Source organism: Plasmodium malariae (assembly GCF_900090045.1).
Source record: "Plasmodium malariae genome assembly, chromosome: 10".
In the NCBI taxonomy this organism is placed as follows: Eukaryota; Apicomplexa; class Aconoidasida; order Haemosporida; family Plasmodiidae; genus Plasmodium; species Plasmodium malariae.
Window position 1 is genome coordinate 1,678,530 of NC_041784.1, and position 13,685 is coordinate 1,692,214.

Below are 13,685 nucleotides of genomic sequence, written 5' to 3' on the forward strand. Positions count from 1 at the left end.
TATTTTCCATTCCTTAAATTGGTTCAATCAAAGAAAGAGCAGTTCGCCAAATAATTTAATAGGGGTGTATACATATTATCAAATTAAAAACGTCTGAAGCAAGCACTGATATTTTGTATTCCAATCAGATATCTGGAATTTATATCATTAGAAATGACTTTAAAAATAACAATGAAAATATTGAACAGTTATTTTATTTCTCTTAGCTTTCTTTGAATTTTCTTTTTGAAAGAAATTAAACTTTTGCAATAATAAGCAAGTACAGAAAAATGGTAAATCAAAATAATGGAATTTTTTCAAAGTTAACAGGTAATACTATTTATGTTTTTTTAGTAATAAAAAAAAGATAAATGAAAAATGAAAAAAAAAAAGAAAAAAAAGAATTTTATGATAAGAGGAACTAGACATGGACAGAATTTATAAAAATACATAACAACATATGAGAAATACATCTAGAAAACGTCGTTTTCCATACGTTTATCGATATATTTACACGTATATGTATGTATGTACGTATGTGCGTGATATCTTTTAAAAATTAAACATATAAGTTTCATTTTATCTATTAAAAGTTAATTATTTTGACATAATGTTAATGTATGTATGCACGTGCATGTATAAAAAAAAAAAAAATTTCTTTTTGCCTTTGCGTATGGGCTTGATTTTTTCTCAGGTCTGACATTTACCCTCTTTAAACTGAATATAGAAAACATTAATGAAGAAATTGATGAAAATATAAGTCCACTAGAGAAGGCAGTTTTGTTTGGTAGCAGTAATTTAAAATGCCGAAAGATAATATTTATGAAAGATTTAATGAAATTACTAAATAATATAAATTACGAGAATTTTAAGAAATATATTTACCCATTAATAGTAAAATTAAGTGATGATAATAACATAGAAATAAAAAATGAAATATGTAATAAAATAGGAGACTTATGTGCATACCTTTTACAAAATAATAATGACAGTGATGGTTGTGAAGACATAATAAAATTGATATTTCCAATTCTTGATAAATTTATAAAAAGTTATGATAATAAAAGTATCATAGGAAATGTAATGAAATCGTTATTAATATTATCTACTCATATTAATTCAAAATATAGAAAGAATATTATATTCCCATTTATATTATCTCTTATAACAAATGAAGAGTATAAAGCAATTGGTTTTATTTTATTAATTAAGATATGTCATATATTTGAGAGAGACATAATATTCAGTTTTTTAATTCCATATACTGAATATTTTTTTAAGAAAAAAGATGAAGAAATTAAAATATACACCTCTTCTTATTTTTATAATATTTGTAAAATGTTAAAAGAAGAAGATTTATCAAGAATTTTTCTTATTTTTAAAAATATGTGTAATGATGAAAATGATATAATTAAAATAATAAATATTTATAATTGTGCTCATATCTCTTCTTTATATTCGAAAACGTTATTTTTTAATTTCTTTGTACCATTGTTTAATAATTTTTTAAGAAATGGAAATTTGTATATTTTTTATTATTCCTTAATAAACTTACTATTTTTTATATGCATTTTTGAGGATATTAATTTAATACACCCGTTTTATGTCCACAAAATTATTTTCTTTTTTAACAATGTTTTCTCGTCTCATCTGTTTACATTAAATTACTTAAACGAAACGGCAAAAAAAAAGAACAATTATTTTTTTCTGAATATAACAAAGGATGAAAATACCTACATAGAAGGGGCAGAAACAAACGAAGGTATAGAAAAAGATATAGTAGCACCAATTGAAGATGTTAATCAAGAAGGGTTTGAAGTTGATAAAAATAACATAGATCGTACGACTATTTCTGAATCCCTTATTGGTCTTGCTAATCTCGTTTCAAAACCATCAAGAGAATTTCACCCTTCCTTTCGTTCTATAAAGGAAGACATTGCATATACAAAAGAGGATAAGGAAGGGCTAATAGTGGACGAATTGATAAATATGAACATAATGAGAATAGAAAAAGAAGTACGGAGTAGTAGTTGTAGTACTACTACTAATGAAAATCATTCTGTTGTACCACAAAAAGGGGAAAAAAGATGTTCGAGTATAAATGATAATTTATTGGAAAGGGAAGATATAATAATAGAGGGTGATTTATTGATTAAAAGAAATTATGAAATTAACAATTTGCACGAACATTTACAGGATGAGAATAAAAGTGAAGAAGCAAATGTAAAACTAAATGGGAAAATTACGACACAGTCGAATGGATTAAATCATGATATGATAACTTGTAACTCCAGTATTAAAGAGGAAAGAAGCAAAAGTTCTGGGGAAATAGCGACGGAGGAAAATGCCCTTATATACCCATCTAAAAGTGAAGGTGAAGGTGTAGCGGTAGTGACCAGTGAGGGGTGCTTTGAGATAAAGGAAGGGGATGTAAAAGTGATGGATAGAGTAGAAATAATGAAGAAGGCAAAAGGGGAAACATACGTGAAAGGGGAAGAAAATGAGAAAGAAAAGGATGTTCATTATTCATCTTCATCGGGTAATGAACCAAATAGTTCTTCGAGTATATTAATTGAAGGTGCAGGTGACATATGTATAGAACACAATGAATATAATATAATAAATGGATATTATGAAAAACCTCAAGAAGTATTGGAAGAAAAGGATATAAATAATAATGGAATTATTAAGATTAATGAAAAAGTGGAAGAGGGGGGAACATTATTAATTCCCTCTTCATCTGCATTGTTAGAGACGTCTTACTCAACTTCTATGCTTCCGTCAATTTCAGCATCATCAAACGGTATGTTGTCGTCTTCGTCAATTTTTTTCAATAATAATTTAATCAATGATCTTATAATTAATAATACTCATTTTTGTGTAAGCATAAGTCAATTTTTTCAAATACACGGCAATGACGACCGTTACGGAAGAATTGATAATTATCACTCGGTAAAAAGAGTAGAAACCGAGGAAGAGGAACAGAAAGAAGAAAAGAAAGGTGTGGATGGAAAAAATGTTGGATACATGGAGGGGGAAAGTAGGAGAAACGAATTTGTTCATTTAAATGAAAATGACTTAACTGATATAGATAACACATTTAACCATGACAAAACAATCGATATAAATTTAATAAAAGGATGTTATTATAACGAGTTGGAGTTAATTAAAAGCAGTATGATATATGGTAAAATTTTTTTAAAAAAAAAGAAAGAGGAGAATAAAAATAAAAAGGGAAATAATGATCCTATTAACTATGATAATAATGATGATGACAATGATATATACAACATTGGAGCCATTGATTTTGATTCCATAAAAAAAAAATTTTTTTTTGACACGCCAAATAATATTATTGTCTCACATAATATAAATGCAGTATATATTTCAGCACTACATATACCCATGTTAATTTTAATCTTTAGAGAATATTTCTTTAGATTCTTTTCGCATGTTTTTTTTTTCATATGTACATACCCGTATTATTTTATAAGGAAAATTATAGCATCCTTATTTTATGATATTTTACATAATTTATTCGACGCAAAATTTTTAAAAATTAATGTTGAAAAGTTAAATAAGGAACAAGAAAAATTGAACAACCTTATACGAAAGGAAGATAATAGAATGAGAAGAGGAAAAAATACTAGTAGTCTCCATTTATCACATTCCATAAAAGCAGAAAATAAAAAATACAGAAATGATTTTAAAAATGTACAAAGAAATGAATACACAGAAATAATGCACACATTTAACAATGATTATGCGACTTATTATAGTATGAAACGAATACAAAATATTAAATTAGTAGAAGACGAGTTGAACAATGAATGTAAGGAGAATGCATATACAGACAACATTAGGGGAGATAAAGTTGTAGTTCGTTTGAGAAGCGCTTCGACTAATGTGAAGAGCAGATCGAACCGGTTAACCGAGAGAAAGAAAGAGAAGAACAATTGTAATGACACATATAAGCAGGAAAAAGAAACGAGCAAAAGGGGGAAAAAAGAGAGTATAGAAATTGTGAGGGAAATTAAGAGAAAGGATATTGGGAAAGATAATAGGGAAAATAATGAGAAAGATAGTAAGGAAAATAATGGGGAAGATAGTAAGGAAAATAATGAGGAAGACAATAGGGAAGACAATAGGGAAGACAATGGGAAAGACAATGGGGAAGACAGTGGGGAAGACAATGGGGAAGATAATAGGGAAGATAATAGGGAAGACAATGGGAAAGACAATGGGGAAGACAGTGGGGAAGACAATGGGGAAGATAATAGGGAAGATAATAGGGAAGATAATTGGACAGACAAGCGCAATATAAATTCGGAGAAAAATGGAACAAATCAAAATAAAGAAAAAACAGATAAATTTGAAAATTCAGAAAGTTATAATAAGATAATAAAAAGAATACAAAAGCAAATCAATGCAAATTTATATGAAAGCGATTTTTTTATAAATGAGGAAAATGAAAATTTTTTCTTTTATAAAAAATTTCTTAATAAATATGAAAATGTTTATATAAAATTTATAGAGAAATTTAAAAAGTATTACACGAATGATTCATTATTATTTTTTTTCCACTTTTTTATTTACTATTTTTTAAGAGATTCAAATGTATTAGTTAAAAAAGCGATTTTAAAAAATTATGATAAAATTATATCTTTCTTTCCTTGTTCAATACAAAAAATACTTATGTCTTATTTGTTTCATGTTTTAGAATTTAAGACGCTAAATTATTCGTTACGCAGAAAAGTTTCAAAAATTATTTTTAGGATAGTATCAAAAACTGATGATGCCAGGTTAGTTAGGAATTGTCTTTTTCCCATATTTCTTAGGTACCATTGATTTTAAATATTCCCTTCTATCGCATCGTTCTGAATGGGAGTATGGTCATAAGTATATGTATGTGCATTTAAGTGTACTCTTAGATGTAACATGTTCGCGTAAATACTTACTCATTTTATGCAGATATATGTTTCTACGTAAGCATGTATATAAATATATATATTTGTACGCATACGTGTATATATATACACCGTTTTTCCCATTTTTCAGGTTATGCAAAGATGAAGTTGCAGCTATTCGCTTATACACCTCAAGCTATTTTTACCTGTTCTTAATAAAGGGGTGCCCCCGTCTATAGTATTGCAAAAAAAAGAAAAAAAAGTTTAAGAAAAAAAAAATTTATTTTTTAATTATATTGTTACAATACTTTTAACAAAAAAAGAAGTAAAATATAGATTATTTATAACAATTTAATAAAACTTATAATTCACTTTTTCTTATTTTTTTTTAAAAGCAATTTTTTTAAGGGGAATGGAGAGTTATTACCAGTAGAAGAATACAAAAAAGGTTCATACAATGAAAAAAAAGAATGAACTTACAAAGTTGAAAGTATTGAAAATGATATATTATTACTTCTCCCTTTTTTTTTTCGTAAATATACAGATATAGTAGTAACAAATGAAAACAATTACAAACTACAGAGTCGTTCCTTCACGGGTGGAGACGAAGTGTCTTTAATAAAAACAGTTATAATCACATTTGCAAAGTAAAAAGAAAAAAATAAAATATAATAATAACATATTCAATCAATAAAATATCAAGTTTAAAAAAGGATAGAATTTAAAACATTTGGATTGTTCTAACAACATTTATTAATTTTGTTTTTACATTTTCAGGAGTAATCATTTTTATGATAGGCAAATTTTTATAAATATGTGTGATAAAATAATACAGTAATAATAGCGAAATTATAAGAAAATTTATTTGTAAATATGTTACTTAAAATGAATATTACCTGCTCCGTTTTATTATAACTTTAACACATAAACGTGTATATTATGTTAATTTTGGTCAATAAAGTAATAATGTGTTATTGTTTTATATATTTATTCATTTTATTTTTATTTTTTTTTTTTTCTCCCCCCTTTTCAGTGAATGCCCTAAGAATTTATTTTTGCTGTACTTTTTAAAACCATTTGTAATCTTATCAGATGATAAAATTAAAGTTGTTAGAATTACTTGGGAGACATGCGTACTTTCGCAATTTAAAAAAAAGAGGCAGCTTTCGAATGTTTCGAATGTAAGTGCTGCACATATATATATATATATATATATATATATATATATATATATATATACATATATGTATGCGTGTCTGTGGTTATTTATTCATATGTACAAGTATTTTATGTGTACCCGTAAATACTTATGTGTTAGAATAGTTACGTAGCGAGATACTTATTCCCCTTTTTTTATTTTATTTTTTAGGTTTTTGAAAAATTAAATGAGGTGTATGAGAAATATGGAAAGGCAGCCGTAAGCAAATGTAACTTAGCTGATCTTAGTAGCTCGAATAATGCGTCTATTAAAACATTTGATTTACATGATTTGGATGATTAACTTTATTTTTTAAAGTTTTACATGGGATTCCTAGTATGGACATATATACATGTATGTGTACATATGTAAGTATGTATTTTCCATGTAAAGAAGTGTACACAGAATAAGACCTCATGCCATTTTTTATTTTTTAATTTTTTCTAAATGTTTGTACATGTGTTACTAATGTTAGCTTTCCCCTAATGCAGAACATTTGTTATTGTATAATCTACATAGGATATTCTATCATTTCTTGTTTGATTTTACATAAAATAAGATTTCAGAATAAAAGAAAACAAAAATGTGCTAACCCTAATTTTATATTTACTTATGCACATATTTTAACATTCTCTTATGCTTAGGATGTTTTTAAAGAATTATAAAATGTGTTACATTATTTGTGAATCATCATATTTATTTATTTTTATTTTTTTTTTTTTTGTTTCATTTTTTTACCCTATTTTTAATTTTCTTTCACGTCCTTTCACCTCGTTGCAATTCTTTTCATTTCAGCTTTGTTTTAGTTACGTCAAACGCTTAATGTATTTATTTAAACGAAACATCAAATAATTTTAAATGTTGAATAAATTGTTTTGTCTAAAATAAAAGTAACAACTTATTAGAAATGTATTTACAACTGAGGAATAATAAACTGGGTGTATAATATGGAAAAATGACAATAAATCAAAAGACGCAAAATGTTCCTTGTGCGCTATTTTTAACTAATGTATTTTTAAATTATATCGAATACTTCTATTAATAGCACCTTTGTATATTATCCGAGGTAAGATGGGAAGAAGTTTCACAAGACAGGATATAATGGTATAATATGGGAAAGAAATTACATATGCATATGTACATGCACATGTGTATATGTACATGTTTACACTTGAGCGAATTTCCTTGGCGCGTAAGACACGCAAAGCTTTACTTAGGATAGGCTTTTATTAGAATAATATTGTTACTGTTTTGGATATGCCTGAATATTTCGTCTACTTTTGAAATTTTTTTTATGTGATTTAATATCAAGTTTATTTTGAAGTATATATGTAAAGAGTACTTGGTGTCTTTTAATTTTTGCGATTCTGTAAATTTTGTAATTTTATTACTTGTTTGAAAATTTGAAAAATTTCTATGCTTTTTTTTGTTCTCATCTTCCCTATACTTATTTTTTTTGTTAAGTTTTTTTCTAATAGTGGCATCACTGTTATAAATTAAGAGAATGTCGACTGGGCTACCATTTAATAAAAACTTTTTTATTTTATTAATTTTTCTATCCATATCAAACATTTCACAATTATAATATATTTGAATTTTTTTTGTTTTAACCGATGGATCTATGTTATAATAAGGATAATTCTTTTTGTAAATAATTGAGTTTATACTTCCTTCTTTGTTCATTATATTGCATACTTTATCTACTTCAATACATGTAGGCACTATCCTTTCCTTAACCCTCGATTTGATATCTTCTAAAGTCATTTCATCGTTTTTACCCTTACTAGACCTCACTTCTTCCCCTTTGAGTATTCCCGATTTGTTTGTTTCCTTTTTTGTTATTCCCGATTGTTTTATAATGTGTTCCTGTTCCTGTTCCTGCCTCTGCTGATGTTGTTGTACCTCTTTCGGTTCAACCCTTTCAATGGATTTATACGCAGTTACCTCCTTTTTAGGAACCCTCTCATACGTATTATTACTCACATATCGCACATATTTATTTTCTAAAAAAATATATAAGGCCTGTTTTGTTATATGATAATACACGCATCTCTCATAATTAATTTTTCCTAAACCGTGTAATTTCGTTCTCAAATAATATTCCTTTATAAAAAAAGACTTACTTATAAAATATGAATAAAACAACATGCAGAAAAAATGTGTAACTGATTCTTGTATTATTATTAGGAAATAAAATAATTTTTTTTTTATTTAGCAAAAGTTTATTCATATTATTTTTTATAAACAAAAAAAAAAAAAAAAAAAAAAAATTTAATTGTTTACATACCTTTTTACCATTTATTAAAAATTATTATATCCTTAATTAGATAAAATGTAAAGAATTCATGTTTAAAAATGAATTCTCACGTAGCTGTATTCCCGTAAAGAAAAAAATTATAATTTCCTTTAAACATAGGAAAGAAGAAAGAACAAAAAAAATATACTTCAACAAATTTTGCACATATAGTCAATAATAATACGTATATGATAGTAGTAACAAAAAAAAAAAAAAAAAAAAAAAAAAAAATTAACGAAATGTAACGAAAGGAAAGGAATTTGTTTTATGCATTATGCCACTGTTTATGCTGTTTCATTTTTAAAGCAAAAATATAAGTTTTGTAAATTTATATAATGGCAAAATTGTAAGATCGTGATAAAAAAAAGGAAAACAGGGACAAAAAAAAAAAAAAAATAAGCAAAATACATAAAATATATGATATACATGATATACATGAATTACATGAAATATATGAAATGCATGATATACGAGAAATGCATGAAATAATTCCCCAATTAATCGTTAGACTGAACTAGGATAATCATAATTACACAATAGCACAGTAACAAAGTCAGAGAACTAAGAATATACTATATAGCGCAGTGAAATGCATTAAGCATAAATATATTACATCAATAAAAAGCACACTATATAACATAATACAGGATTAACTCTAATAATTGTTAACAATTTCGAAAATATTATGTCCAATGAATGAGAACAATAATGTATTAATAAAAATGAATTTTATTGTTCGCGTAAAAACGCATGTTTAGTGTGTGTAATTTCAACTTTTTTGCAAAAAAAAAAAATTATGAACAATTTACGAAGCTAATAAAGAAGAGTAAAAAAAAAAAGAAGAGTGAAGAATTTGAAGTGTGTGTGGGGAGAAAAATTAATGACATCTTAGGATACGCAATATATATATTTATTTATATATATGTGTGTATATGCGCATATATGTAAATATCTATCAGAGTACCTATTTTACAGGGAAAGAGTGCGGCATATATATATATATATATAAAATGGGAATATTATTTTCCTCAGTATTTTCTCGTTTATTTTCGAATAAAGAAATAAGGATATTAATATTAGGTTTAGATAATGCTGGTAAAACAACTATATTGAATAGATTACAATTAGGTGAAATTGTTCAGACAATACCTACAATTGGTTTTAATGTAGAAACAGTAAATTACAAAAATTTAAAATTACAAGTATGGGATTTGGGAGGACAGTCATCTATTAGACCTTACTGGAGGTGTTACTATAAAAATACAAATGCAATTATTTATGTTATTGATAGTTCAGATGGTGAAAGATTAATTAGTACCAAATATGAAATTAATATGATATTAAAGGAACCTGATTTAGAAGGAGTTTTATTAGTTATTTTTGCTAATAAACAAGATGTAAAAGATTGTCTTTCCATTTCTCAAATATCAAAAGATTTAAATTTGACATCAATAAGAGATAGGCAATGGGCCATCTTTAGTACAAGCGCTACTAAAAATCTGGGTATTACAGAGGCCCTAGATTGGATGGTAAACAATATGAAATAATTTTTTTTGAAAAAAAAGAAAAAAACATAATTGTTGAAGAGATTTACGAGCAAACATAAATCAAAGAGATGTAATAACCAATTATGCGCACACAAATAAATATACACATTTTGTATGCATTTAGTCAAATTTGAATTTGTATTTATCAATATATTATTTTGAATTTTTAAATCACTAATCATATGTATTAGTAAAAACGTATACATACATTTAATATATTTTATCAACATTTGTTATATGGGATAAACATTATATATACATATATATATTTGTGCATATTTTTATTCACAATTTATGTTTCTCATAAACTTTTCAATACTTTTATTCAACATTCATGTATATATATACATCTAAGCATATTATATGTATACAAACTCAATATATACATGCATATTCATTTTTATTTATTTTTTTCTTTTTTTTGTCGATTCCTTGTTTTAATTTATATTATCCAATTATTTTACAATATTTTATTTGTTTTTGCATTTCTATATTTCTGAATGTTATATTTATTATATAAAGAAAACTTTAAAACAATTTAAAATATGTAAAATTAATACATTTTTTTCATTAAATTTTTAACCACCTCAAAAATAATTGTATTACATTTGTTTCATATTAAATAATTTCATGTTATAATAACACATATTAATGAATATGAAGCAGTGCTGTTTTGTATGAATATTTTTCACATTCGTTAATAAGGGAGTATTATTGCTCTTTCGTCGTTAGTCCTCATTTTTCCTTTTTCGTCTATCTTCTTTCTTGTTTGTTTGCATACTTTTTTGTTTGTTACTTTGTTTTTGTTTTTTTCTTTTTTTTTTTTGTGCTTCTTCGTTAATATACAAGTAACATCATGAAAACAAACCGACTAAGGCCTGCCTTTTTACCACGAAGTGCAAGATAGTAATATTACACACTGTGAAATAATTATAGAATTATTGGAAATAAGTATAGTTACTGATAAAAATGCATTGTAATTAAATATGAAAATTTTCTTTTCAATATGAAAATGTATGTTGAATACTTATTTCTTTTTTTTTTTATATATATTTCTGTAAATGCTCTTTTTTTTTTTTTTTTTAACAGTTTTAACACCTCACTGATTAAATCAAAAATAGATATATTGGAAAACTATGCAAAAAAGAATCAGTTGCACAAACTAAGAATGGACGATTTATTTGAAGTTTTTAAATTGTAGATAGATTTTATACCTATCAAACATAAATATAAAACAAAAAATATAAAATACCATTACAAGAAGATAAAAATTATTTTAATTTAAATATTTTTTTCAGATCTAAGACAGAAGAGGACTACAAATTGTCTTTGCATTTATTAAACATCTATTACAATTTTGGGAGAAACTTAAATACTCAGCAAGATGTTAATATGTTTTTTATTTTCATTTTGAGGACTAATCAACTTAACGAAGCAAAAGATGTACTCATACATTATGAATAAAAAGAAAAATCTTATATAAGACTAAAGGAATAAAATAAATAAGTTGGAAATACAATTTATTTATTATTATCATTATTATTATTATTATTTATTATTTTATTTTTTTTATTTTACGATAAGTTATTTTACAAATCAATATTTCTTTTAATGTTTATCTCTCCATTAATAAGTGCTTTTTCTTTCTTTTTTTTTCCTCGTTTGAAGCTTTTAAAATATTTTAATGGATGGTTATTGTGTCCCCCTTCTAACAAATATATTTTATTATGTATGGAAGAGTTTTTAAACAAGAAAAAGTTCTATGATGTTAGAGAAATTTTTTCTTTTATTAGGCAGAATAAGTTATACCACTTTACAAAAAGAATATATATAAAAAAAAAAAAAAAAAGAAAAGTTTATAAGAACTATACTCATAACATATACGAAGATCATGCATATGTTTGATTTTTTATTGTATTTTATTATATCATATTTTACTTTTGTTGCTTAATTTTGCTTTATTTTATATTATTTATTTTTTTTTTTTTTTTTTGCATTAGTCAAATCAAATTAGAGAGCTCTTTTTACGCTATAACAATAAAGTCCATGCTCTTGCTGAAAAATAATTCTATTGAAGAGTCTATGATAGTTAAAAAAAATAAAAATAATGATTTTATATATTACAATTACGAATAATTTTTACACCATTTATAACAACAATAGATGATATATTCATGAATATACAAATGATTTATTTTCCTTTTTTCTTCCAAGATATATGATGATTCGTACAATATGTCTATTTATCTAACAAACGAAGTTCACAATTTGCTACTAGGTTATCTATTTCTGGACTACCGGCTTCGATGATATTATTTCCTACAATGCCTATTATGAGCGCAGACATATATATATATATATATGTATATACACATAAATACATACATATGCATGTGTAAACCTTTGTTTTTTATGCAGAACATAATTTATATTATTACCACAACGCGAAGAAGGACGAACGAGAGGTAGTTAATATTCACAATTTAAATGAAGTTATCTTTAATATTATTTTACAAATATTTGAATATATATCCTTTTTTCCATTGTCCCCTTTTTTTTAATTTTTAATTTAGAACTCAAACTTATTGGATTCTTACGAAGGAAATATACAACGCATAATTGTTATAACTTTAATAGATAAAAAAAAATAAAAAAGGCGTAAAAAATTTTTTGTGCTCAAATATATTCTTATATACGATTTAATTATGTTTCCATTTTTATATTATTTTATTTTTTTAACCCCCAGATACGACTAATAAATGAATTAATTAAAAATAGGACTTCTGTGAAATTATCTTCCAAAAGTTTGACTTTATTTGCATGGGCAAATATTTACTTTGATTTAAAAAAAATTCTTTCGTAATATTTATTAAAGGAAAAAAGAAAAAAGAAGAAAAAAAAAAAAAAATAATATAATTTAACTATTTTTGTAGTAGTTAATAACAAGATTATTACATAAAAACTATTTTTAGGAAATCAAATCATTCCCTAATGGATGTTGAGGAATGCAATAATTGGTTGGATATTTTAAAATTATCTTGCTTGTACAACCAAATACCTGAATGGTACATTCAGTATATTTTATCCATACTAGTTCTATATATACATGTATATATTGAATTATTCACAAATATATGAGTGTATATACGAGTGGATATATTAGTTAATATGTGTGTGTATATGTGTGGGTACATGCCTGTATATATATATGAGTATATAATTATGTGTATATTCGTATGTATAAATGTATGCGTTCCTGTATATGTATTTACAAACTATAAGTATTTATGCATATCTTAATATTATGATATGATCATCGTCAGTACAATACTTTTCTTTCCCCGTTATAGTCACTGCAGCCCATTTTCAGTAGAATTTAAAAATGTGTTAAAAAATATGAAGGATAATAAAGATGCTGTTACCGTAGGGATTAAATGAATATATAGAAAAAAAAAAAAAAAAAAGTAAAATAAAAATAGAAAGATAAACATAAAGAAATTTAATAAAAATTAAATATTTAAAATTTTAATCTTGTATTTTGTAGGCGCTGGAATACATTAATATTTACTTTAAAGAAGAATAAAAAAAAAGAAAAATTTTTTTTTTTATTTCCCAAATTTTTTTTTATTATATATTAAAAAAAATACATATAATTTACTTAATAAAAATTTTTAAAATAACATACAATTCTAATTTTATAATATATTTTGTAGTTTTATCACATTTTTGTTATTTTATCGCGTTTTAGTTATTTTTGA

At 24.8% G+C, this 13,685-nt stretch overlaps 4 protein-coding genes across 4 annotated transcripts; 3 read left to right on the plus strand and 1 right to left on the minus strand.

Annotated features, from left to right (window-relative positions):
- Nucleotides 1-269: 269 nt before the first annotated feature.
- Nucleotides 270-6,387, plus strand: PmUG01_10045700 (conserved Plasmodium protein, unknown function; the record flags this gene model as incomplete). The annotated part of the gene is made up of 8 exons (XM_029005664.1): nt 270-309; nt 674-4,781; nt 5,038-5,124; nt 5,282-5,334; nt 5,431-5,533; nt 5,664-5,720; nt 5,920-6,067; nt 6,256-6,387. The coding sequence occupies 8 exons, from the start codon at nt 270-272 to the stop codon at nt 6,385-6,387; spliced, it is 4,728 nt and encodes a 1,575-aa protein (XP_028862231.1).
- A 906-nt stretch (nt 6,388-7,293) lies between these two features.
- On the minus strand, nt 7,294-8,232 carry PmUG01_10045800 (translation initiation factor IF-3, putative; the record flags this gene model as incomplete). Its single annotated transcript, XM_029005665.1, has 1 exon — nt 7,294-8,232. The coding sequence occupies one exon, from the start codon at nt 8,230-8,232 to the stop codon at nt 7,294-7,296; it is 939 nt and encodes a 312-aa protein (XP_028862232.1).
- Nucleotides 8,233-9,390: 1,158 nt separating this feature from the next.
- PmUG01_10045900 (ADP-ribosylation factor, putative) lies at nt 9,391-9,927 on the plus strand (the record flags this gene model as incomplete). The annotated part of the gene is made up of 1 exon (XM_029005667.1): nt 9,391-9,927. The coding sequence occupies one exon, from the start codon at nt 9,391-9,393 to the stop codon at nt 9,925-9,927; it is 537 nt and encodes a 178-aa protein (XP_028862233.1).
- An 856-nt stretch (nt 9,928-10,783) lies between these two features.
- On the plus strand, nt 10,784-13,510 carry PmUG01_10046000 (conserved Plasmodium protein, unknown function; the record flags this gene model as incomplete). Its single annotated transcript, XM_029005668.1, has 12 exons — nt 10,784-10,833; nt 11,017-11,124; nt 11,226-11,370; nt 11,596-11,729; nt 11,928-12,015; nt 12,142-12,205; nt 12,346-12,392; nt 12,501-12,548; nt 12,674-12,786; nt 12,900-12,992; nt 13,278-13,350; nt 13,472-13,510. The coding sequence occupies 12 exons, from the start codon at nt 10,784-10,786 to the stop codon at nt 13,508-13,510; spliced, it is 1,002 nt and encodes a 333-aa protein (XP_028862234.1).
- Nucleotides 13,511-13,685: the final 175 nt, after the last annotated feature.